Source organism: Rana temporaria, chromosome 6 (genome assembly GCF_905171775.1).
Source record: "Rana temporaria chromosome 6, aRanTem1.1, whole genome shotgun sequence".
Classification (NCBI taxonomy): Eukaryota; Metazoa; Chordata; class Amphibia; order Anura; family Ranidae; genus Rana; species Rana temporaria.
The window spans coordinates 11,644,620-11,670,684 of record NC_053494.1 but is presented as its reverse complement, the minus strand read 5'-3'; the positions used below and the strand labels follow the sequence as shown (position 1 = coordinate 11,670,684).

The 26,065-nt window shown below is 47.3% G+C and overlaps 1 protein-coding gene across 2 annotated transcripts in view; it reads right to left on the bottom strand.

Moving 5' to 3' along the window:
* Nucleotides 1-646: 646 nt before the first annotated feature.
* The window catches only part of LOC120943085 (large neutral amino acids transporter small subunit 4-like), a 36,064-nt gene continuing 10,645 nt past the window's right edge, over nucleotides 647-26,065 (bottom strand). Inside the window, exons 6-14 of one of the 2 annotated variants that reach the window (XM_040356186.1) lie at nucleotides 23,523-23,615; nucleotides 21,671-21,804; nucleotides 19,494-19,654; nucleotides 18,258-18,410; nucleotides 14,602-14,728; nucleotides 7,522-7,636; nucleotides 4,028-4,101; nucleotides 3,822-3,945; nucleotides 647-891 (exon numbers count right to left, since the gene is read on the bottom strand). In XM_040356186.1, the coding sequence (XP_040212120.1) occupies nucleotides 736-891; nucleotides 3,822-3,945; nucleotides 4,028-4,101; nucleotides 7,522-7,636; nucleotides 14,602-14,728; nucleotides 18,258-18,410; nucleotides 19,494-19,654; nucleotides 21,671-21,804; nucleotides 23,523-23,615 (1,137 nt within the window). In that variant the 3' untranslated portion in view covers nucleotides 647-735. The remainder of the gene's footprint in view (nucleotides 892-3,821; nucleotides 3,946-4,027; nucleotides 4,102-7,521; nucleotides 7,637-14,601; nucleotides 14,729-18,257; nucleotides 18,411-19,493; nucleotides 19,655-21,670; nucleotides 21,805-23,522; nucleotides 23,616-26,065) is intronic. The other variant, XM_040356187.1, reaches the window with a different exon arrangement.

The following is a 26,065-nucleotide window of genomic DNA, read 5'->3' as shown; positions in this document are numbered from 1 at the left end:
TGGACCTGGTCAGCTGTCCGTGCTCAGAACCTCCACCTTCCATAAGAAGCATCTGTCAGAACTTCCCTTTTCACAACCTTGTTCTCCGGGGACTGGGAAGGATCCGGGGATGGTGGGGGTTGTTTTCCTCCTCCAGGGTGGTGATCTCCTCCCAGAGAAGTTCCAGTCTGGCGATTGTTAGGCAGGCTGAGCACACAGGGCGCTCCTCCTTAGTGCAGCCTCATGGTGTCCCTGTTTTCCTGGAGGCGGTGGGTGGAAGGTGGGGTGTCTGGAAAGCCTCCTAGACACACCCCCTCCCGCCACCGTGATCCATCTCTGGGAAACAGGGACACCTTGAGGGCCATCTAAGAAGATTGGCAGTTTTCCCGTGACTTGAAAAAGCGCATGTGCGTGAAACGCATCACAGCAATAAAAATAAAATAGAATTGCGCTAAATCAAAATTCCACAAATCGGTCTTTCAGATTTATAGATATATATAATTTTATGAGATGCGTGTGTATGTATGTATGTATGTGTGTATGTATGTGTGTATGTGTGTATGTGTGTATATATATATATATATATATATATATATATATATATATATATATATATATACGCACACGGCCCTCCATGTATAGAATTAAGAAACTACACCAGGATTTTTTAAACAGATATATATTTGTAATAATTTACATTAAACTGATCTGATTCACTCATAACGACTGTAAAAAAATCTATAAATCTCTTTGATGTCAGGCTGTAGTTTTAGCGGGGTGGGTGAGGATCTTGGCTGGGTGATAATAAACGGGGCGAGAGAGGACATGGTGCTGCTTCTGCCTTTTCCTGATGACCAGGTAGACCGGGACAGCGAATGAGCCGAGGGAAAGCGCCAGGAACACCACATGAATCTGAAAAAAAAAAAAAAAGAATTTCAATTGCAAATATTTTTTTTTTTCTTTGTTATTCTTTAATTCTTTTCGCCAAGCTACCGTTTATACTCGAGTATAACTTGACCCGAATATAAGCCGAGGCACCTAATTTTACCACAAAAAACTGGGGAAACGTATTGACTCGAGTATAAGCCTAGGGTGTGCATGCCTTGCTGTGTCCATGTGCATGCCTCACTGTGCCCATGACTAGACTGACGTTTAACATGGAAGTCTATGGAAGGGGTGCCCAGCTTTGAAAATTCGGTGCTCCCCAGCCGTAGATCCCCCAGACAACAAACTTTGCACACTTGTAGAGGAGAAATGGGGCTACATGTTTGTGTGCCAAGTTTTGGGTCCAGGGGACCAAAGACCGGCTGGTACAAGGTCCCCAAAGTCACTGGAGAAATGACCGTTTAACATGGGAGGGGTGCCCGGCTTCGAAAAATTGGTGCTCCCCGGCTGAAGAACATCCCTGTGGGTGTCCACAGCGTCTTCCCACAGGGATGTAGTCCTAAGGGAGGGGGGCGAGCACGCTGACTAACCCCCAGCCAGAACAGGTCGGATGATGGGGGCAAGCTTACTGAGGAGGAACAGGAAGTGGGAAATTCATACAAAGAAAAAAAACATTTAGAAGGGAAATGGAAGGAAAAGGTAAGTGAACCAACAATGCACGAGCTTAAAGGAACCTATTTAGAAAATTAAAAACAAACCTTTACAACCCCTTTAAGGAATCCAAATTCCTCAATCTGGGAACCCTGGCTCAATTACGCCCTTGCCTCTTTTAGCCCTGCCTATCTATACATTTTTTTGCTGGGCGTTAAAATTAAACCTCTCCGTTGACCACCCTGTTCCATCCCACTGCCTCCCTTCCTTCTCTTTTTCCCCCCTCTCTATCTGTTCTCTCTCCCCCCCCCCCTTATCCTTACCTTCCCAAAAGGTCCTCATGTTTTGTGTCTCCAGCTTGCTATTCCCATGATTGGGAAGTACACCACCTCTTTAGCTTGGACTTGGACAACTCACTGGCCATTGTAGTGTAGGCACCCTTCACATAGGTAGGTACGAGAGGTTATGATTTTTGGTAGTGCAGGCAAATTTAAGCAGGCCTAGCAGGACGCTAGGCCTTTTTTTTTGGGTGTGTGAGGGCTGGGAATGGCTCAGAGTAGCAGCTATGACTCAAAGACAGCATCACTTCACTGTTACCTCCCTCTTTCTTCTAGAGGAGTCTAGGGGAAGAGAGGTGGAGCTGTCTGGGATGTTTCAGGGAGCCTTGACCAATCACCAACTAGGATTGGCAGGGGCAGGCATCCTTGAAATACCCCGGGTCGGCCCAGCTGGGGGGGGAGTCGTTGGGGTGGAAGAACTGAAGATGAAGTACTAGGCTGTCTGGGCTTTTGAGGCAGCTCCCCAGTCTGGGGGGGGGGGGGGTAAACTTGGGCCTGGGACTTGGGTGCAGGTCGGAGCCTTTCAAGAACTTATGAAGGATCTGAACAGGAGGAGTTGGAGAGGCCAGCAGGAGCTAGTACTGCCTGGCAAGTCTTCAGGAGGGAACCACCGGTTGCAGCCAGGAGGGCTAGTGAGTGACATGCACAGTCAGGAGGACTGGGGAGGCATGCCAGAGGACTGGGAGTGTGCAAAGCCAGTAGTGTGGACTATGATGTTGCAGGCAGTGAAGTCAGGGCCTGAGGAGGGCTGACTGGGAGCAGTAGTCCATCTGTTAGGACAGCTAGCACTAAGGAGACTTTCCATTTTTTCTGCTACACTATTAGGGCCTGTGGTCTCTGCCTGCAAAGGGCAATTCCAAAGGCATGGCTGAGCCAGTGTCAGGCCTAACCACCATGTGCTAGCCGCTCCCATGGAGAGCGCGAGTCTTCAAGTAGGAGTTGTGCAGGAGGAGTCTGGAGAAGTGTATATAATTGTCACTAGCAATTTTTCTATTATTCTACTGGGCATCCCATATTTCCCACACCCCATCCAAGTTAAATTCCCTCAATAAAACAACAAAACAAAGCCAACAGACAGTGAAAATCTTTAACCATTTGAGCTCTGATGAATGGAGCCTTTCAGACCCTCCAAAACGCGTTGGCTTGTCATTCTAGAATTGGTTGAATTAACTCAACTATGAGCCAGATTCAGAGAACACTTACGCTGGCGTATCTACAGATACGCAGCGTAAGTGTCCAGATGCGCCGTCGTATCTATGTGCCTGATTCCTAACACCAGATACGCCTGAAATATGGCTTCAGCCGACCGACGTAAGTTGCCGTACGCCGTCGTATCTTGGGTGCATATTTACGCTGGCCGCAAGGGGCGCTTCCGTAGATTTATGCGTTGAATATGCAAATGACCTAGATACGCCGATTCACGAACGTACTTGCGCCCGTCGGATTTAGCTACGCCGTTTACGTAAGGCTTACGTCCGGCGTAAAGTTACCCCTGCTATATGAGGCGCAGGTAATGCAAAGTATGGACGTCGGAACAAGCGTAGATTTTTACGTTGTTTACGTAAGTCGTACGTGAATGGGGCTGGGCGTAGGTTACGTTCACGTCGTTGCCATTGAGCCGTCGTATCTTAGGAGCGTAAATTCGACGTGAATCTGAGTGTGCGCCGTTCGTTCGGCGCTTAATTTACATGGGGTCACGATTCATTTCAATACAACACGCCCACTACCAGCCTACTTTGAATTAGGCGGGCTTATGCCGGCCCATTTACGCTACGCCGCCGTAACTTAGGGAGCAAGTGCTTTGTGAATACTGTACTTGCCTCTCTAGGTTACGTCGGCGTAGCGCATATAGGATGCGCATATAATATGCGCTACGCCCGCACAGAGATACGCCGATCTCTGTGAATCTGGCCCTATAGGGTTGGCGCTCTTCTGACCTAAGAAAAGAGCTGCGGCCGTCTCTCTTACCCAGAAAGGATCGCCCTCCAGCGGGCCGGTAAGCAGCAGGAAGAGCGGATGTTGTAGAAGTGCGAAGAGGGATGTGATGACCGTATGGATTCCCAGCAGAGATCCAAAGTGATCCTTGTGGAACCTGAATAAAATAAATAAATAAAATAGATCCTTATAATTGTATAGATCCCGGAAAACCCAGAATTCCTTCTCACTATACTCACATGACGTGATACAGGCTGGTGCTAACCATAAACATGGACGCCCTTCCAATGATGTGAAAGACGAACGCCAGGATCTGAGAGATGAGAAGTCAATAAGATAACCGTACAATCTTAGTGCCGTATCGCAAAAAATGCCACGGTCATTAAGGGGGAAAATCTTCCGGTCTGTAAGTGGTTAAAAGAAACACTCTTCATGGAACTCTATTGCACAACGGCGAGTTGTAACACATTAAAATACATTTTTGTGAGTTTTGTTGCATAAAAAGCAGACCGGTAGCTTTTGGGTGCAACGCATGCTAAACGCACTTTAATGGTGTAAGCAGGACACATAGATAACAATTGTTTTCTCAGCGTCCTTGAATTGATCAGGACAGATCAACACAACGTATAGCACCTGGTGTGCATGAGCCACAGGTACGCAGAGGCGGCTCTTTAATTAGGCAAATTAGGCGGTCGCCTAAGGCCTCACACTCACAGGGGCCTCGCGGCCGCCTAACTTACCCAATGCATTACCCCAGTTTTGAGGGACAGGGGACCTTAGCGTTGCTGTGCTCAGGCAGCGTTAAGAGCCCTGACTCAGGAGCAGGGCTGCCAGCGTCCCTAACAACCAGTGAATATCGGTGACACCACCCCCCTGTGATATTAATGACCCAGCATGCCCTCAGTCAATGACGTCACGGGGGGGGGGGGCGGGTTCAGCAGGTGACATTACCGGGTGGCCCCACCCCTTAGGTTTTAAAGAGCAGGATCTGGGGGCCACCTTGTTAAAGGGGACTTCCAGATTCGGATAAGCCCCCTGCCCGCAGACCCCCACAACCACTGGCCAGGGTTGTGGGAAGAGGCCCTTGTCTTTGAATTATTTTTCCCATCATGGGTGTGAGTGGGGTCCCATGTCAAGTTTTGCCTAAGGCCTCACAAAGCCTAGAGCCGCCTCTGGAGGTACGTGACCCCCGAGGTCCTACCGCTTTTAGTGGCATTACTATATTGTAAGCACTGACTTGTTTTTGCTGTAAAAAAGGGAAGATGATAGTTTTGTGAATTTTCTTTCAGGCCGGGTTCACACTGCAGACGGATGCGGCTGACAGCAGGGGATCCGGTGTGTCTCTGTTCTCTGTATCAGGGACCAATCAGAGACATTTTTTTTTCTAAAACGGAGCCAAAGACGCACAGGACCCCTGTGTAATTTGCTCCGCAGCCCCCCCGGAGATGTGTGAACCGGCTTCATTGAGAGCCAGTCACAACCGCCTGTCATGTGAATTGAATGCGGGGGAAACCTCTTCCGATTGTCACTAGTGTGATCCCAGCCTAAATTTCAGTTTTCTACACATTTTTCACATCCTGAATAATTTAAACACTTCCCCAAAATCTGTTTTTGGCATTTCGCTAGATTTGTGGTTTTCCTCCCTGGCAATTCAGTTTCGACCAGAATAAATGTTCCTGAATCGGGTAATATAGGCTGAATTATTTTTAGAAGTTTCCATGATATATATATATATAATTTATTATTATTATTATAATTAATATTATATAGATATATTATGTCATAATAAATGAAAGATTTTAGCATGCTAATAGAGGTCCATGAATAGGTTAATTTAGGCTGAATTTTATTTTGGGTTTCAAAGTGATTTATAAATGTATTTATTATTATTGTAATATAATTAATATTGTATAGTGTATTTGTGTGTGTATATATGTATATATATTTATACACACTATATAATATTAATTATATTACAATAATAATAAATACATTTATAAATCACTTTGAAACTCAAAAAAAAACTTGCTCGGATAAGGGTCTGGAATGGATTTTGAAGGGGGGGGGGGGGGGGGTCCATGCTCGGATAAGGGTCTGGTATGGATTTTTAGGTTGGTCACTTGCTTGGATAAGGGTCTGCATGCGTGGACAAGGGTCTGCACGCTCACATAAGGGTCTAGTATGGATTTTGAGGGGGGGTCACTTGCTTGGACAAGGGTCTGCACGCTCACATAAGGGTCTAGTATGGATTTTAAGGGGGGGTCACTTGCTTGGATAAGGGTCTGCATGCTCCGATAAGGATCTGCATGCTCAGATAAGGGTCTGCATGCTCAGATAAGGGTCTGCTATGGATTTTGAGGGGTAGTCACTTGCGTGGATATGGGTCTGCACTCTCGAATAAGGGTCTGGTATGTATTTTGAGGGGGGGTCACTTGCTCGGATAAGGGTCTCCATGCTCGGAAAAGGGTCTGCACGCTCGGATAAGGGTCTGGTATGGATTTTGAGGGGGGTCACTTGCTCGGATAAGGGTTAGCATGCTCAGATAAGGGTCTGGTATGGATTTTGAGGGGGGGTCACTTGCTTGGATAAGGGTCTGCATGCTCAGATAAGGGTCTGCACGCTCGGATAAGGGTCTGCACGCTCGGATAAGGGTCTGGTATGTATTTTGAGGGGGGGTCACTTGTTCGGATAAGGGTCTGCATGTTCGGATAAGGGTCTGCATGCTCGTATAAGGGTCTGGTATGGATTTTGAGGGGGGTCACTTGCTCGGATAAGGGTCTGCACGCTCGGATAAGGGTCTTGTATGGATTTTGAGGGGGGGGTCACTTGCTCGGATAAGGGTCTGCATGTTCGGATAAGGGTCTGCATGCTCGGATAAGGGTATGCATGCTCGGATAAGGGTCTGGTATGGATTTTGAGGGGGGTCACTTGCTCGGATAAGGGTCTGCATGCTCGGATAAGGATATGCACGCTCGGATAAGGGTCTGGTATGGATTTTGAGGGGGGTCAGTTGCTCGGATAAGGGTTTGCGTGCTCGGACAAGGGTCTGCACACTCAGACAAGGGTCTGGTATGGATTTTGAGGGGGGTCACGTGCTCGGACAAGGGTCTGCACGCTCGGATAAGGGTCTGGACGCTCAGAAAAGGGTCTGGTATTTTTTTTTGGGAGTGGGACGTTGTTGTTTTTTCTAATACATTGTGCAATGCTAACATTGCACACACCACAGCACACAACCTGGTGGGAGGGGCTGAGAGAATGCTGTACACGGCATCCTGAAAACATCACAGCACCCGGCCTCAGTACTCCTCTCAAGAGTCCTCAGTGCTGATGCAAAGAGTGGGAGGAGTTATGCAACTATCAGAATGCCTTGATGAGTGGGTGTCGGTCTGGAGGAGTGGGCGTTCCTTGGCAGGATGTATTGGCATTGGTAAAGCCTACATGTGATGATGGGCCTCCATGATGGAAAGAACTGAAAGCCAATGAATGAAAGGGGTGGACCAAGGCCAGTCAGGCTGGGGAGGAAAGGGATTGGTGCTGGACGTCCCCCAGACAGGAAATTAGGAGGGCTTTATTGGACTTGGTGCAGCTTCTAATGCACATTGTGAGACGCTCAGAGTGTGCAGTGAAATTAGAGTAAGCCATTATAGTCCAGGAGAGGAGCCTCTACAACTGTACAGGAAGGGAAGGATGGAGGTCGTGTTACAAACAGATTCAATTATATATCAGTATTTACCTGAAGTTCCAGAGATGAGACCAGACACACCACACCGAAGCCACAAATTAGGAGAGTCCTGAGGCCGTAGACTACGCAGAGTCTCTTCACACTGCACACAATTCGGTATGAAGCCCTGAAAAACATTCAGACCATCGGAAGTAAAAAACATGGACATGGAACCTCAATGGGACAGGATCAGCCCTGCCATCTATGTATGAAGTATGCAGACATCTAACTTTGATACGTCCTTCATAAAGGATCCATAGATGGTCATTTCCCAGCTGTTTACCCTGGAGGAACCCTAAAATGATTTTAAGTTCTGGGGGAACCCAGCTAAAACCAATACATTGGTGATCAGTGGGAAGAATGTCCCTTACATTGGTGATCAGTGAGAAGAATGTCCTTACATTGGTGATCAGTGGGAAGAATGTCCCTTACATTGGTGATCAGTGGGAAGAATGTTCCTTACATTGGTGATCAGTGGGAAGAATGTTCCTTACATTGGTGATCAGTGGGAAGAATGTCCCTTACATTGGTGATCAGTGAGAAGAATGCTCCTTACATTGGTGGTCAGTGGGAAGAATGTTCCTTACATTGGTGATCAGTGGGAAGAATGTTCCTTACATTGGTGATCAGTGAGAAGAATGTCCCTTACATTGGTGATCAGTGGGAAGAATGCCCCTTACATTGGTGATCAGTGGGAAGAATGTTCCTTACATTGGTGATCAGTGGGAAGAATGTCCCTTACATTGGTGATCAGTGGGAAGAATGTTCCTTACATTGGTGATCAGTGGGAAGAATGCTCCTTACATTGGTGATCAGTGAGAAGAATGTCCTTACATTGGTGATCAGTGAGAAGAATGTCCCTTACATTGGTGGTCAGTGAGAAGAATGTCCCTTACATTGGTGATCAGTGAGAAGAATGTCCCTTACATTGGTGATCAGTGAGAAGAATGTCCCTTACATTGGTGATCAGTGGGAAGAATGCCCCTTACATTGGTGATCAGTGAGAAGAATGTCCCTTACATTGGTGATCAGTGGGAAGAATGTCCTTACATTGGTGATCAGTGGGAAGAATGTTCCTTACATTGGTGATCAGTGGGAAGAATGTTCCTTACATTGGTGATCAGTGGGAAGAATGTCCCTTACATTGGTGGTCAGTGAGAAGAATGTTCCTTACATTGGTGATCAGTGAGAAGAATGTCCCTTACATTGGTGATCAGTGGGAAGAATGTCCCTTACATTGGTGATCAGTGAGAAGAATGTTCCTTACATTGGTAATCAGTGGGAAGAATGTCCCTTACATTGGTGATCAGTGAGAAGAATGTCCCTTACATTGGTGATCAGTGAGAAGAATGTCCCTTACATTGGTGATCAGTGGGAAGAATGCCCCTTACATTGGTGATCAGTGAGAAGAATGTCCCTTACATTGGTGATCAGTGAGAAGAATGTTCCTTACATTGGTGATCAGTGGGAAGAATGTCCCTTACATTGGTGATCAGTGAGAAGAATGTCCTTTACATTGGTGATCAGTGGGAAGAATGTTCCTTACATTGGTGATCAGTGGGAAGAATGTTCCTTACATTGGTGATCAGTGGGAAGAATGTTCCTTACATTGGTGATCAGTGGGAAGAATGTCCCTTACATTGGTGATCAGTGAGAAGAATGTCCCTTACATTGGTGATCAGTGGGAAGAATGTCCCTTACATTGGTGATTAAGAAACAAAAGAAATATAATAGGGATCTTGCCGATTACAAGTCAGGTACTGTGTTTAGTTGGCAAACAAATGCCAATTTTAACACAAATACCGACCATCAACAAACAGATATGGATTTGTCGCAACCGTCCACCAGTGATGCTAAAATCCTCTCTTTCTCGCAGCCAGTATTGGCAGCAGTACCTTCTACAAGGTCAAGTGGGTCTAATGTTAGACCGGCTGGACCCTGCACCCCAAATGCATATCAGAATGGTAACTCACAGAATAACAGAGGAAAGGGGAAGGGACCTCGAGGTAAACATCATAACCCAAGAGATCAATCACGAGAAGGACGGTCACGTGACTATTCACCCTATGGTGGAAATTACAACGATTACCCCCAGAGACATCCTCCTACCACCCCGAGAAGGGGAGGAGGAGGGGGGCCTCCATACAGGGACTATCCACCGAGACCATATGACCAATATGGGTACATGTATCGAGAGGTCAATCAACATGATAGATCCCCATATCATTATAATCAAGACCAACCGAGACCAAATCACCCAGGGGATTTTTACAGGGATCATGCCAATTACAACAGAGAGGGCGAACAAAACGCGGCACGAGAGGGGGGCGGCGCGCCCGGTCGAAAAAGGCCAAGGGTTCAATAGGGACAGGTATTTTCAACCTCAGCACCACCACACTCACGGAAGCTGAAAAGGTTGTTTTGGACAAGGGGCTAAAATTTGTTCCCCCTAAGAACTTAAATAAATTCGACACATTTATAGACGTCCAGAAGTTTGTGCGCAAGCTCAATATTCAACGCTATTTTTTGAGTAATCCAATTAGGTCAAATTTATCAGAAGTAACCTCAGAAATCATCCATACAGGCCTTTCGAACCCATCCCTTTTCAACCCTCCCTGCCCAATGGCTCCAAGTGTGAAGGTGTTCAGGGATTTGGTTTTGAAAGATTTGGACGACCTTCCCCCAAAAAGAACATATTCTGACCCTAACATCAGGAAAGGTTTGAAAAGTTTATGCGAACGCAAAGACCTTATCATTCGCCCTGCAGATAAGGGAGGGGGGATCGTTATTTTGGACAAATCAGCATATCATGAAGAGATGCTCAAAATACTGGGGGATTCTGAAACCTATATTAAATTACTTTCAAATCCCACTAACAACTTCAAAAGCTCTCTGATGAAGCTTATTGAAGATGGTACCCGGAAGGGAATTTTGGACAAAAAAGAACGAGTCTATCTGGTCCCAAAAGTACCACGAATTCCGGTGATGTACTTTTTACCGAAAATTCATAAAGACAGTGTCCATCCCCCAGGGAGGCCCATTATTAGTGGGATTAACTCCATAACAGCACGCTTGGGCAAGTATATCGATTACCATCTTCAGCCCATAGTCAAGGATATCCCCTCCTACTTAAAAGATACTAGGCATGCCATCTCACTCCTTCAGGATGTAGCATATGAGGAGGGCATGCTGCTGGTGACAGCGGATGTTGCCTCTTTATATACCTGTATCGCTCATGAGTTGGGGTATAAAGCAGTTGAATGTTTTTTGGGGCGCTCAGAAACCCTTCCCGGTGCGCAAAGGACCTTCATTATGGAGCTCCTGCGGTTCGCTACTGCGCACAACTATTTCTGGTATGACGGGGAATACTATTTACAACGTAAAGGAGTGGCTATGGGGGCAAAGTTTGCCCCCAGCCTGGCAAACATCTTCATGGCCAAGTGGGAGGAGGATGTCGTCTATGCTTATAATCGGCCAGAGGTAGTACTCTGGGCTCGATACATAGACGACATCCTCCTCCTATGGAGGGGTGACCAGGAGTCCCTTGACAACTTCATGGTTACTTTGAATACAAATGATTTGGGTATTAGACTCTCTTATGAGGCTAGCCATTCCAGTATTCACTTTTTAGATTTAGAGATCTTTGTCCAAAATAACCAATTAACAACCAGAACATACTTCAAGAGCACCGACCGGAATGGCTATATTCCGGTTGATAGCTGTCACCATCCATCCTGGCTCTCTTCGGTACCTAAGAGTCAGTTATTGCGCATTAGACGTAACTGCTCGAACATCGAAGACTACCAGACACAAGCGCAGATCCTCAAAAAAAGATTTGTAGATAAAGGCTACCCAGGTCATTTGGTCGATAAGGAAATTAACAATATAGCAACAGTTGATAGAACCTCACTCACTGTGGCACGACAAAAGGAGGTGGGAGAGTCTAAGTTCAAAAATTCTTTCTTTACCTCATTTTCAGTGCAATACAGGCAGGTAAAGGGGATCATCTCTAAACACTGGAAAGTGTTAAAGAGTGATGGAATTTTGGGGCCATCCCTTCCCGAAAATGCTGGAATAATTTACAGAGGGGCCACCTCGTTGAGGAATCAGATTGCACCGAATGTCCCTGATCCCCCTATAAAGCCGTCTTTCTTTCCCCTCTCAAAAGGATATCATCCCTGTAGGAGATGCACAGTGTGCACCAACAATATATATGGTAGGAAAAAGACCACCAGTTTTAGGTCTACCACCACGGGGATTGAATACCCCATGCGTCACTTCTTTACATGTGCCACAACCAATATTGTATACTTGATCACCTGCCCTTGTGGAAAACAGTACGTTGGCCGCACCATACGGAGCTTTTCCACAAGGGTAGGTGAGCATGTGGCAAAGATTTTGAAAGGCCGTACTAATCACACTGTACCCAGGCATTATGTAGAAAAACATAATAAAAAACTAGAAGGCACTAAATTCCAGATTATAGACAGGTTTGTCCCCCACTGGAGGGGCGAGCCCAAAGTCAGAGGGGTGTCCAAGCTTGAGGTATTCTGGATATACCAGCTAAAATGTTTTGTACCACATGGGTTAAACGTTGAGTGGGACGTTAATGCCTTCATCAACCAGGCTTAGCGATAATAACAATTTTTTCCCCTTGGTTTGCCCGGGACATTGTATATGGTTTGGACATATTTTATTGCCTTAATACATATAAAAAGCTTGATAAATCTCTACATTCCCTTCATAGTTCTATGTGATAGTATATAATGTGGCCGGTTTAAATGCATATTGATGATTGGCTCTATATATTATATTTTTTATTTCCTTTGCATATTGTCGATCCACCTGTCTGGGATCAAATCCTTGGGACCCACGTTTCTCCCAATATATGTAGAATTACCTGGATGTGTTTATGACCATTAGAGGTAACTGTGGAACATCAACTTTAAAGGTTTTTGCTGTCATATGACTTCAATGAAACACTAACCCTAGTTGCCCACAAGATGCCGCTGTCCTGCATGCAAGAATTTGCTTGCATGACGTGATAACGAGGCGTGGAACGCATCGTGACACGCGGACACACGGCACCACTGTATGGAGAGCGTGTGCGTCACGTCACAGCGCTGTATGAACACATCTCCCGGGCGTGAAAACGAGGCTTGAATTACCTTGTGACACGCGGAAGCGCGGCATCAAGATGGTGATGTGCGCATGCGCGTGACGTCATGACGTCTAGCGCTCTCTATGCCTATGGGCTTATGCGAGGGGTGGAGAACGAGGACAGCGTCAAACTGGATAGTTAGAAACACTTCCAGTATACACGCCCACTATCACTAATGGCCCTCCCCACTACTTCCGGGCTTTGGAGAGCAAATCCAAACATGTGTGCCTAATTGGAGCGCACGCCGGAGTCAGCTGTGGAACAAGGTAAGATTACAGACAGGTGGACTTTCAGGCTATATATTGGCAGTGGATGGCATAGACCTCTGTATACACCCCAGTAGAAGTCCTTATAGCGACGAAACCGGTAGGGTACACAGGTCATACCGCCATCACCTGCATTGTCTGTGGATACTTTCTGTCTGTTTATTGGATTGGAAAGCTCTTTGGTTTGCTGCATGGTTTTTTGGATTTTTGTTGGACTTTTGATTTTTATTGCTGAACTTTGTTTGAAAATAATTTTTGTTCAAAGTGTTATTTTATCCAGAGTGTTCACTTTTTTCAGTGACACAAGTTTGAAGTTTTCATTAAAACTGTAACTTTTTTACACTATGTGGAGCCTTTTTTTGCTTTTTCCACATACTCTGTTGTGATCAACCACTGATTCCATCACCTAACTTTTTTTGGAGAACATCTGCGTCCTTTTGTCTGTGAGTATAATCTCGTACCAAACACCATCTGGAGACTACATAAGGCTGGAGAGGCCTTGAGAGAATTACATCGCAAGGGTAACCAGAGAGGGCAATCGGCCCGTACAAGCCTTGGAGACCCACCCATCGTAAGATGAGTAGTGGGTCATCGTGTTCTGGTAAGAGTACCCAGTTATTTCTTCTCTCGTAAAAGTCTGATTGAAGCGTGCTACTGAGGATATACATCGCATTTACACAATCAAAAGGACCATATATATGTATTATTCCCAACAGGGGATTGGACTATATATAATTTATGCGAATTTAATATCATCCCATATGATTTAAGATGTTTTCCCAAAAAGACTTGTTTTGAACCTATAGCTCACCTGCCTTTGCAGGCTAATTGCTGTAGTGTGTGTTTATTTGAGGGTACCATCATCTCTCTCCTAAGTTCCTAACAGGACTTAACTGGTAACAGGTGCATGTTGATCCTCTGAGGTTCACATTAATATTCACACAGGAATACTTGTCTCACAGACATTTTTTTGTATTATAGGTGTCTATTCCCACCTCACAAGTTTATTTATTTATTTTTGGGGGATTTATAAAATTCCCAATTACAAATAATTGTCACCACACCTCACGGTGTTAAGTACACGTTTGGATTATTTCCAATCTTATATTATCTCTCTCCTTTCGGTTTCCCACCAAAGTGGAGTTGAGGTACATTGGCGCTACACTTTTCTTTACACCTTACATTGGTCGTCAACAAGAAGAAGAATGCACCACTTACAGATAACTAAAAGATTATTGGTGCATTGCTGCTGATTCTGCCAAGTGATGTTGGCCCAGGAGCTATACTGGTATATCAAATGGGAGCTCAATCGGGCACAGCTCAGGCAGCCCCTAGCAAGCTCTTGAGGAACCCCTAGAAATACAGGGAACCCTTGTTTTGAATGGCTACCATAGATGTTTTAGAGACAATGCTATGATTTATTTAGTTGTTTATGGAAATGTCAGCCTGAGCTGTTGAGCACTATAAACATCAGAGCTTACACAGGGATAACGTATTCCTCCTTCTCATCAGGTGACAATATTCCGAGCACTGCCTTCGGAGAAGTGGCCATGTACTCCCGATACGCAGAAGCACCAATGGCTCCTGAATGGGAAAACTGACAGGTTCACTTGGAAGCCCACGTTTGTCCAGAAAACATATGGAACACGGCCCTGTGCTACCTACCTGTTCTCGCCCTCTGGGTGCTTCCCGGGTCGCTTCCTCAGGTGGTGGTTATGGAGCAGGACGCAGATTAGAGGGGCCGCGAACAAGCCGAGCATTTGCAGAGCCCCAAACAGGGAGGAATAGAGATCTGCAGAGACAAGGAACACCCCGGCCAAACATGAACAATTTTCATTCCTTTATGGAATCCCACCAACTTCCTGATCTCTCTGTAGCTCCACCCATTTAAATGATTGATGTGATGAGTTTATACAGCCTGACCCACACTATGAAAAAAGTTACTAGATGGGCGAGGCTTGGTGTGACTTCTTTGTAAAATGGTAGTTCCTTGGCTTTACCCTCCCCAGACCACTATGGGCTTCCCAATCAAAGAGCACAGCAAAAACGACTCGCTTTCAGACTCTCCCTCTCTAAATGTAACTACGCACAAGAACAGTCTGAACAGAGCAGCCAAGGGAGGGGGAGGAGCCACTGATTGTACTCATTCAGATGTGTATGTAAATTTCAGCTTGAGCTGCTGAGCTCTATAAACAACGGGCAAATCTGGTAAAATAGTCTGTTAATAAGGTAAGTTCACCTTTTTATTAAACAACTGAAATAATGAACTAACTCTTGTAACCCTCCCATTCCCCCAGTCTCTACTATTGGCCCCAAGCCAATATTCTGCACCCTCCACCAGTCGCTATAACCAGAGAATCTTTACTAAACAGCCCCAATGGCAGTCTAGCATAATCACACAGGCAATGGGGAGCTGTGATTGGTCAGCATGGCCATTTGACTGTGTCAACCAATGGGAATCTCTACACTGCTCCAAAACACCGTCCTGAAATGCTCAGCAGAGATTCTCATTGGTCAGCATGGCCACATTGACCATTCGCCACATTAACTTACCCTTTAAACACAAAAATATAGGAGCCCAGCGACCAAGCTTCTGGATGAAAATGAGAGTGCCCTATAGTCATTAGTAGTAGTTCATATTTACCTGTCTTAATGCAAAACTATATTAAAAAATAGATAAGTAAATAAACCCACCACTAGATGTCCTTAGTCATCTGTAATACTTACCTTGGTGTTGTCCTCTACAGTACTTATTTGCCACCACTAGATGTCCTCAGTCTTCTGTGATACTTAAAGCAAACCTTCAGTAATTTTTTTCATCTTTCCATCTATTAAATCTTCTGCCCTTGTTGTTGTTGTTTTAACTTTGGATAGTAATTATTTTTTTCTGCCAGTAAATCCCTTATACAGCCCACTTCCTGTTTCTTGTCTGGTTAGTCTCTCTCAGTCTCTCAGTCTCTCTTTGTCTCTTTCTCTCAGTCTCTCTCTCTCAGTCTCTCTTTCTCTCTCTCTCTCAGTCTCTCTTTGTCTCTGTCTCTCTCTCAGTCTCTCTCACTCACTCTCTCTCTCTCTCTCTCTCTCTCAGTCTCCCTCAGTCTCTCTCTCTCTCTCTCTCTCTCAGTCTCCCTCAGTCTCTCTCTCTCTCTCTCTCTCTCAGTCTCCCTCAGTCTCTCTCTCTCTCTCTCTCAGTCTCTCTCTCTCAGTCTCTCTCACTCTCTCTCAGTCTCTCTTTGTCTCTGTCTCTCTCTCAGTCTCTCTCACTCACTCTCTCTCACTCACTCTCTCTCTCTCTCTCTCTTTCTCTCAGTCTCCCTCAGTCTCTCTCTCTCTCTCTCTCTCAGTCTCTCTCTATCTCTCTCAGTCTCTCTCTCTTAGTCTCTCTCTCAGTCTCTCTCTCTGTCTTGCTCAGTCTCTCTCTCTCTTGCTCAGTCTCTCTCTCTCTGTCTCTCTCTATCTGTCTCTCTCTCAGTCTCTCTCTCTCTGTCTCTCTCTATCTGTCTCTCTCAGTCTCTCTCTCTCTCAGTCTCTCTCTCTCTCTATCTCTCTCAGTCTCTCTCTCTCTGTCTCTCTCTCAGTCTCTCTCTCGGTCTCTCTCTCGGTCTCTCTCTCGGTCTCTCTCTCGGTCTCTCTCTCGGTCTCTCTCTCTCTCGGTCTCTCTCTCTCTCGGTCTCTCTCTCTCTCAGTCTCTCTCTCGGTCTCTCTCTCTCTCAGTCTCTCTCTCAGTCTCTCTCTCTCAGACTCTCTCAGTCTCTCTCTCTCTCTCTCTCATCATAAGAGGGCCAATGAGAGCTGCAGAGCTGGAGGTGTGCCTCTGCATGTCTGTGTAAATCCAGGAAGTGAACAGGCAGCAGCTTCAGCTGCCCACAGTTAAAATGGCTGCAGCCAGACTCAGTGGAGGGAGATTTCTGCAGCATATTTGGCAATTACAGAATCACAGTATATAGAAAATAATATGCAAAGTGGTTGGAGGGAAGCTTCAGAATGGCAAAGATGTTTTTATTACAAATTATGTGAGCAGACTGCAGTTCCTCTAACTTTATTCTGGTGTGATGACCTGCAGTACTTCTTTTCTAGCACCAGATGTCCTCAGTCTTCTGCAATACTCATCTTTCATCCGTTGCTCGCAGTACAGTGGAACCTTGTATTCTGAGAATAATCCGTTGCAGGAGAATGCTTGTAATCCAAAGCACTTGCATATCAAATCGAGTTTCCGCCATAGACGTTAATGGAAATGAAGATAATTCGTTCCGCATTGACTTCTATGGCATGCAATACCGCATGTGGCCAGAGGTGGGGGGGGGGGCGCCGGAGAGCCTCGGAAATATTTAGGGACAGCTCAGAAACAGCCGGGAATGGAGTATTCCATGCCGCCTATCAGTGCCCATCCATACCGCCTGATGGGTGGCACGGATGGGCATAGATGGGCACTATTGTATGTGTTGTACTAATGGATGCCAATCAGTGCCAAACAATGCCTGACAATCAGTGATGCCCATTGTGGGCACTGATTGGCATCCATTGCGGCACTGATTGGCATCCATTTTTTGTGTCCTCCTCATCCCTGGTGGTCTAGGGTGGCATCCTTTTTTTTTTTCACTGGTGGTCTATATGGCCATCCCTGGTGGTCCAATGGGTATCCTCGGGGGGGGGGGGGGGCTGTGCTTATGATCGATCAGCACAAACCCCCCCCCTGTCACAGGAGCAGCCGATCGGCTCTCCTCTACTCGCGTCTGACAGACGCGAGTGAGGAAAAGCCGATTACCGGCTTTTCCTATTTACATCGTGATCAGCCGTGATTGGACACGGCTGATCACGTGGTAAAGAGCCTCCGTGAGAGACTCTTTACCTTGATCGGTGTTGCGGGGTGTCAGACTGACACCCTGCAACAACGATCGCCGCGATGCGCGCCCCCGGGGGCGCGCAGCGGCTCAGAATCCTGAGGACGTCATATGATGTCCAGTCAGGATTCTACAACCACTTTGCCGACGTCAATATGTCATTGGCGGGCGGAGGGTGGTTAAGACAGCCCTGACTGTGGCCCCAAAGGAGAAGAGGAAAGACCTCACCGGACAGACCTGAAGACTTTTGGAAAGAGGTCTATGTGTGTATTTTCGAACGCACCATCTCACTGGAGTACGAGAAGGTTGGTTGCACAGCACAGAAACATGTGACCAGAGTCTGCATCCCCTGAACTGGGAATCTCCTAGCTGTGTACACTGTGAATTGAGTTCTCCTTCTGGATTTTACATCCTCTTGCTTGGAATCGGTGCTACCCAAGTTGTGATGCTAGGAGATTGCCGGGGGAGAGGTTGTGTCCTCACCTGCTTGGCGATGGAGATCAGTCGCCCTTCTCAGTTGTAAGTTCAGCGAGGAAATATAGAAATAAATCCAGGTAAGCAGGACGGAGTCCGAAAAGAGGTGCAGAATGAAGGTTGGGGTCATGAGACTTTCCTGGAGGGACGGAGTCGCTGAGCCTGGGGGGGGGAACAGAAACACTTAAAAAATTGTCCAAAAAAACACCAACTTTCCTTGTATTTGTAGAACTCCTCCCACATTCTCCTTATTTGGTGTATCATGGTACCAAGCCATCCCTGGGGGGAAGGGGAGACTAAGGCTTCCTCCTTCCTGTAGCAGACTGATGACCACGTGTCCCGGACAGGCCCGTCGCTACAGGACAGGCAAAACAAACAATTGCTTGGGGCCCCCGAGCTGGCCTGGGGCCCCCAACTTCCCCTTCCCAGGCTGTAGTGTGGCAGAGCTCCTCTTCCTTCCTCCTGGAGTCCTGTCAGTCCGGCCGGGTACCGCGTGTGGTACAGGAGATTCAGTTTCCTGTTCCCGGCCAGTCTGACAGGAAGTGCACACTGAGTGCTCACTTCCTTTCAGTCCGGCCGGGAACAGGAAACTAAATCTCCTGTACCGCGCTGTACCCTGCCCGGGCACTATTTGATAGGGGACTGGGGACCCATAATGATAGAACACCGGACTGACAGGAGGAAGAGGAGCTCGGCCACGCTACAGTGGCTGCCTACAGGGAAGAAGGGGAGGTGAGAATAGAAAAACATAGGGACTAGGGAGGGGGGAGGAGTAAGAACATGTCGGCTTTGCGTGCGCGGGGGGGGGGGGTTGGGTGCTTTGGGGCCCCCATTTTGCTTGGGTCCCCAAATTAATTCAAACGGCCCTGACTGCCCGGGACAGTCCCACATTTTGCAGGTCTGTCCCGGGCACCTTCATTTCAGGACAATACAGTGTCCCGGAATGAAACTGACACAACCCCCCCCCCCCACCCTCGGGCCAATCTGATGACCCCAAAAGAGCCCGCCACATCACCGCTTTACTCACTGACAGTACTTGTCCTGCCCGGGAATGCCTGGAGGAGCACAGTCCCCGCCCCCTGCTTGTGATTGGAGAAATCATAAATCCCGCCTCTTGTGTCCAATCACTGTGCTGTGATTCGTTACAGCACAAGCTGATTTTTGGGAAGGGGGGGGGGGTGTCCCTGAATGGTAGTTTGGAAATGTGGTCACCCTAGTTCAGGGATGGACCTGCTGCTCACCTACCCTCTGGCCTCTTGAAGCTCAGGGTCCTCCTTCGGCTGAGGAGCCGGTCCCGGTCCCGCAGAGAGGCGTGGAATTTGGACTTCAAAGATTTCTGGCACCACTCCTCCTTCTGCTCTTCCTTCTTTCGTAGGATCTCAGAGCAGTTCAGGCGCAACCGCACCCTGCGAGGAGCGGATAATAAAGATCATTCTGGGTTTTACGCTCAGAAGGACAAAGTTACCCCTTCCATTGGTCCTCATTATTGCTGCCAATGGTTTTCTATAACACCCTGTGTACAGCGCCTTAAAAAAGTATTCATACCCCTTGAAATTATCCCAATTTTTTCACATTACAACCAAAAACATAGATGTATTTTATTGAGATTTTATGTGACAGACCAACACAATCTGGGGGGCGCCTCGGGAGAGGAGCTCAGGAGCTGGGAGAAGCTGGAACAGAGGAGCTGGAGAAGCACTCGGTATGCATGTCCGGGTAAATTCTTCACCAAGGACTCAGGACAGGAGAAGGTCGGTGAGTGAGGCACAAAGTATGTGAAAAGTGTGTGGGGTACGTTTGTATGGCGCCCCCCGGAGTCAATACTTTGTAGAACCCCCTTTCTCTACAAGTCTGTTTGGGGGTGTCTCTACCAGCTTTGCACATCTAGAGAGGGACATTTCTGCCCATTCTTCTTCTTTGAAAAATATCTCAAGCTCTGTCAGATTGGATGGAGAGCGTCTGTTATCAGCAATTTTCAAGTCTTGCCACAGATTCTCAATGTGATTTAGGTCTGGACTGTGACTGGGCCATTCTAACACATGAATAGGCTTTGATCTAAACCATTCCATTGTAGCTCTGGCTGTATGTTTAGGGTCGTTGACCTGCTGGAAGGTGAACCTCCGCAGGTTTTCTTCTAAGATTGTCCTGTATTTGTTTCCATCCATCGTCCCATCAACTCTGACCAGCTTCCCTGTCCCTGCTGAAGAAAAGCATCCCCACCACATGATGCTGCCACCACCATGTTTCACAGTGGGGATGGTGTGTTCAGGGTGATGTGCAGTGTTAGTTTCCCCCACACATAGCGCTTTGCTTTTAGGCCAAAAAGTACAATTTTGGTGTCATGTGACCAGAGCACCTTCTTCCACATGTTTGCTGTGTCCCCTCCCCCACATGGCTTCTCACAAACTGCAAACAGGACTTCTTATGTCTTTCTCTCACCAATGTCTTCTTGCCACTCTTCCATAAAGGGCAGATTTGTGGAGAGACCACTAATAGTTGTCCTGTGGACAGATTCTCCCCCCTGAGCTGTGGATCTCTGCAGCTCCTCCAGAGGGCCTCTTGGCTGCTTCTCTGATGAATGCTCTCCTTGCCCGGCCCGGTCAGTTTAGGTGGACGGCCATGTCTTGGTAGGTTTGCAGTTGTGCCATACTCTTTCCATTTTCGGATGATGGATTGAACAGAGCTCCGTGAGATGGTCAAAGCTTGGGATATTTTTTTATAACCAAACCCTGCTTTAATATTCTCCACAACGTTATCCCTGACCTGCCTGGTGTGTTCCTTGGCCTTCATGATGCTGTTTGCTCACTAAGGTTCTCTAACAAACCTCTGAGGGCTTCACAGAACAGCTGTATTTATACTGAGATTAAATTACACACAGGTGGACTCTATTTACTAATTAGGTGACTTCTGAAGGCAATTGGTTCCACAAAATTTTAGTTAGGGGTATCGGAGTAAAGGGGGCTGAATACAAATGTACCCCCCACCCACATTTTTCACATATTTATTTGTAAAACATTTTGAAAACCATTTATCATTTTCCTTCCACTTCACAATTATGTGCCACTTTGTGTTGGTCTATCACATAAAATCCCCAATAAAATACATTTACGTTTTTGGTTGTAACATGACAAAATGTGGAAAGTTTCAAGGGGTATGAATACCTTTTCAAGGCACTGTATCTGGTTGTGTTGTTTGAAGCACCTAATACAAATGGTCATAAGAATTCATTACTGAACAACAATATCAACATGTTTCAGGACTGGATGGATACATATACACATCCTTTGGCAGCTCTGTACTGTACATGTAAAATGCAGCGATAATTTGAGGATGTAGTAGAACCCTTGCCCTTACCCCTCCTTCCCTTACCCCTGATTCCAGCTCACCCTATCACCACTCACCGCTGCCCTCCAGACACCCACCTGTACATGTTCCCTTCATCCGAAATGTTCTCATCCAGTTTCCAGCAGAAGAAGCTGTTCAGGAACATGAAGAAAGAAAGGGCCCCGTACCCCAAGACTATGGGGACGAGGGGAACCCCAAAATTGTAGAGGACCTGCGGAAACAGAGAAAGGTTGGAATGTCTGGTTAACATAACAGCCGGGCAGCTAGAATTTTCAGAAAGAGAAATCTTCCTCAATATACTGTGTGTCATGGATATGCAATAGTCTGGCAGCTTACCTGTTTCCATCTGTCCATTAAGAGGCCTGACTCTGTTCTGGTTCCCTTCTTATGTCCTCTCCTTCCTGTATGGCCCCACCCAGGCCATCCCAGGAAGTCCATATTAACTGTTGCACTACAGGCCTGCAGTGCTGTTCAACAGTGTTGTTTGCTTTAGTTCCTGTCTGCAGTGTGCTACGATTATCTTCCTGTGTACCGTTTTTGGCTTGTCCCTGACTTCTCCTGTTGGCCTGTGATCTTGACCTTTTGCATGTCCCTCGGTTACCCCTGTCTGCCTGTTGCCCCGACCTCGGCTTACCCATCACTACCGCTTGACTGCTTGCTGCTTCCCCTCTCTCCCTGCGGAGCGTGACCTAGGGGATCCCAGGGGTCGCGACCTGGATCCAGCTGCGGCGAAGGCCATCCTCACCACTAGAGGCTCTGGTGAACACAAAGTTTGGTCTTAGATTCCGCGCCCTGGGCGATCTTGGGTTCACACTTCCTCTCTTATCGCAGCAGTCGGTCATAGGTTTCACTACCCTGTGGTGCATCCCTGACCCCAACGGGGTGCACTTGTCACCTGGCCACAGGTGACCTGACACTGTGCAATATCTCTTTAAAAAAAGGGAAGGGGTGGGAATAAACTCAGTGGAAGGGGCAGGCACAAACTTAGCACCGCCTCTGCGGAACATAAAGCAGGTTGGGGTTTAAAGTTTAAAGATGTAAATAGCTGTATCTGTAGAAATGTTTTGTTTCAGCCACTGTCCAAAGACCACTGCTGGGCTCTGAGGAAGAAGGTATTCCTTTCGAAACGCGTCATCCTGCAGTAGCCTATGAAATCTCCTCCTGTACCACCTGGAGTCCGTTGTCTTCAGACCAATTGCTGTCATCTGGAGATTATTTATATCGCAAGATTTTACCATCTGTTTGTGAGCATGCCCGTCGCTACAGGACAGGCAAAACAAAGAATTGCTTGGGGCCCCGAGTTGGCCTGGGGCCCCCAACTTCCTCTTCCCATTCTGTAGCGTGGCCGAGCTCCTCTTCCTTCCTCCCGGAGTACTGTCAGTCCGGCCAGGTACCGTGCGTGGTACAGGAGATTCAGTTTCCTCTTCCCGGCCGGACTGACAGGAGGTGCACACTGAGTGCTCACTTCCTTTTAGTCCGACTGGGAACACAGGAAACTGAATCTCCTGTACCGCGCGGTACCCGGCCCGGGCACTACCTGATAGGGGACCCATAATGACAGAACACCGGACTGACATGAGGAAGAGGAGATCGGCCATGCTACAGCGGCAGCCTACAGGGAAGAAGGGGAGGTGAGAATAGAAAAACTTAGGAACTAGGGAGGGGGGGAGGAGTTAGAACATGGGTGTAAAAAATTAGTGTAGCGCTAACGTAGGCTTTGCCTGGGGGGGGTGCTTGGGGGACCCCCATTTTGCTTGGGGCCCCCAAATTCCTTCAAACGGCCGAGTTTGTGAGTAGTTTCTTATACTTTACTTCTAATAAAATATATCTAAGGATAATGCACAAGGTCGGTGCGCCATCTTTTTCTTTTCCTGTCCAAAGAAACTACCATTGTCTGTGACCAATGGGCACGCTTTCTACTTTCCTTACCTTGACGATGGTCAACACCGTGGCCGACGCTGCAAAACTCGCTATCACCAGAGAGGGGTAAACCGCGCCGACGTCAGGCAGGAAATGTGGAAGCTGAAGGGTAAAAGGACAAATGTCAGACCCTTCGGAGGAGTGGTTAGGTAGCGCTAGGGTTGTCCTACTGGTATTATTATCCAATAGTGTTGCAGCAGTGTATGATTGATATTGGATACTAACGCCCTGGGTAACCTCTATCACCACTGCGCCAAAAAAAAATGTACAAATATGGATCTGGGGTTGAAGAGCCGCAACACTGGTTAATAGTCCAACCATAAGTTCATTCCAATGTATGGAAAATCAGGTGGAAGACCAAAGAAGAAAGACAACGTGTTTCAGGGGCCAAAACTCACCCCTTTCATCAGGGCCTGAGCATAGGAAACAATGTATGTGGTCTGAATTAAGGAAACACTGTATATGACTCAAACACTGTGCTTCATCACTTGGTGTACATCACACTCTCCATACTGTTCAGCATATAAATATTTAGGGGTGAAAAAAATGTATCCCCCCTTAAATCAGGGTCCTCATTAGAGTCCTCCCTTACATCTGGATCCCCATCCGAGTCCCCCTTAACATCAGGCACCATATCAAAGTGCCCTCTTATATCAGGGTCCGCATTAGAGTCTCCCCTTATATCAGGGTCCCTATCAGAAACCCTCCTTAAATCAGAGTCCCCATCAGAGTGCCCCCTTTCATCAGGGTCCCCATCAGAGTGCCCCCTTTCATCAGGGTCCCCATCAGAGTCACTCCTTTCATCAGGGTCCCCATCAGAGTCACCCTTTACATCAGGGTCCCCATCAGAGTCCCCCTTACATCAGGATCCCCATCAGAGCCCTTCCTTACATCAGAGTCCATATCAAAGTGCCCTCTAACATCAGGATCCCTATCAGAGTTCCCCCTTATATCAGGGTCCCCATCAGAAACCCCTCTTACATCAGGGCCCCATCAGAAACCCCTCTTACATGAGAGTCCCCATCAGTGTGCCCCCTTTCATCAGGGTCCCCATCAGAGTGCCCCCTTTCATCAGGGTCCCCATCAGAGTCACTCCTTTCATCAAGGTCCCGATCAGAGTCACCCTTTACATCAGGGTCCCCATCAGAGTCCCCCTTACATCAGGATCCCCATCAGAGCCCTTCCTTACATCAGAGTCCATATCAAAGTGCCCTCTAACATCAGGATCCCTATCAGAGTTCCCCCTTATATCAGGGTCCCCATCAGAAACCCCTCTTACATCAGGGCCCCATCAGAAACCCCTCTTACATGAGAGTCCCCATCAGTGTGCCCCCTTTACATCAGGGTCCCCATCAGAGTCACCCTTACATTAGGGTCCTCATAAGAGTTCCCCCTTTACATCAGGGTCCCCGTCAGAGTCGCCCTTTCATCAGGGTCCCCATCAGAGTCACCCCTTTCATCAGGGTCCCCATCCGAGTCCACCCTTACATCAGGATCCCCATCAGAGCCCTTCCTTACATCAGAGTCCATATCAAAGTGCCCTCTAACATCAGGATCCCTATCAGAGTTCCCCCTTATATCAGGGTCCCCATCGGAAACCCCTCTTACATCAGAGTCCCCATCAGTGTGCACCCTTTACATCAGGCTCCTCATCAGAGTCACCCTTACATCAGGGTCCCCATCAGAGTCCCCCTTACATCAGGGTCCCCATCAGAGTCCCCCTTACATTAGGGTCCTCATCAGAGTTCCCCCTTTACATCAGGGTCCCCATCAGATTCCCCTTACATCAGGATCTCCATTAGAGTCCTCCCTTACATCAGGGTCCCTATCAGAGTGCCCTCTCATATCAGGGCCCCCATCAGAAACCCCTCTTACAACAGAGTCCCCATCAGTGTGCCCCCTTTACATCAGGGTCCTCATCGGAGTCCTTCTTACATCAGCGTCCGCATCAGAGTCACCCCTTACATCATGGTCCCGATCAGAGTCACCCTTACACGAGTCCACCATTAAATCAGGATCCACATCAGGGTCCCTATCAGAGTTCCCTCTTACATCAGGGTCCTCATCAGAGTCACCCCTACATAAGAGTCTCAAACAGAGTCCCTCCTTATCTCAGTGTCCCCATCAGAGTCACTTACATCAGGGTCCACATCAGAAACTCCCCTTACGTCAGAGTCCCCATCAAAGTCATCCCTTATATCAGGGTCCCCATCAGATTCACCCCTTACATCAGGGTCCCCCATCAGAGTTCCCCCTTACATCAGGGTCCCCATCAAAATCTCCCCTTATATCAAGGTCCCCATTAGAGTGTCCCTTTTTCATCTGGGGCCCCACCAGAGTCCCCCCATACATCATACCCTCCACCCATCCCCACATGCTCTCCCCCTCCCCCCTCCTGGATCTCAGGGATAAAGTTCCACATTGTGTGTCTGGGTGTGAATGGAGCTGATTATATGGATGTGTTGTGTATACAACGCCGTGTTATTATATGACACAGAGGACGTCACGGTGTGTGTACACTCACTTCTCACCAAACACATTACATCTCTCCG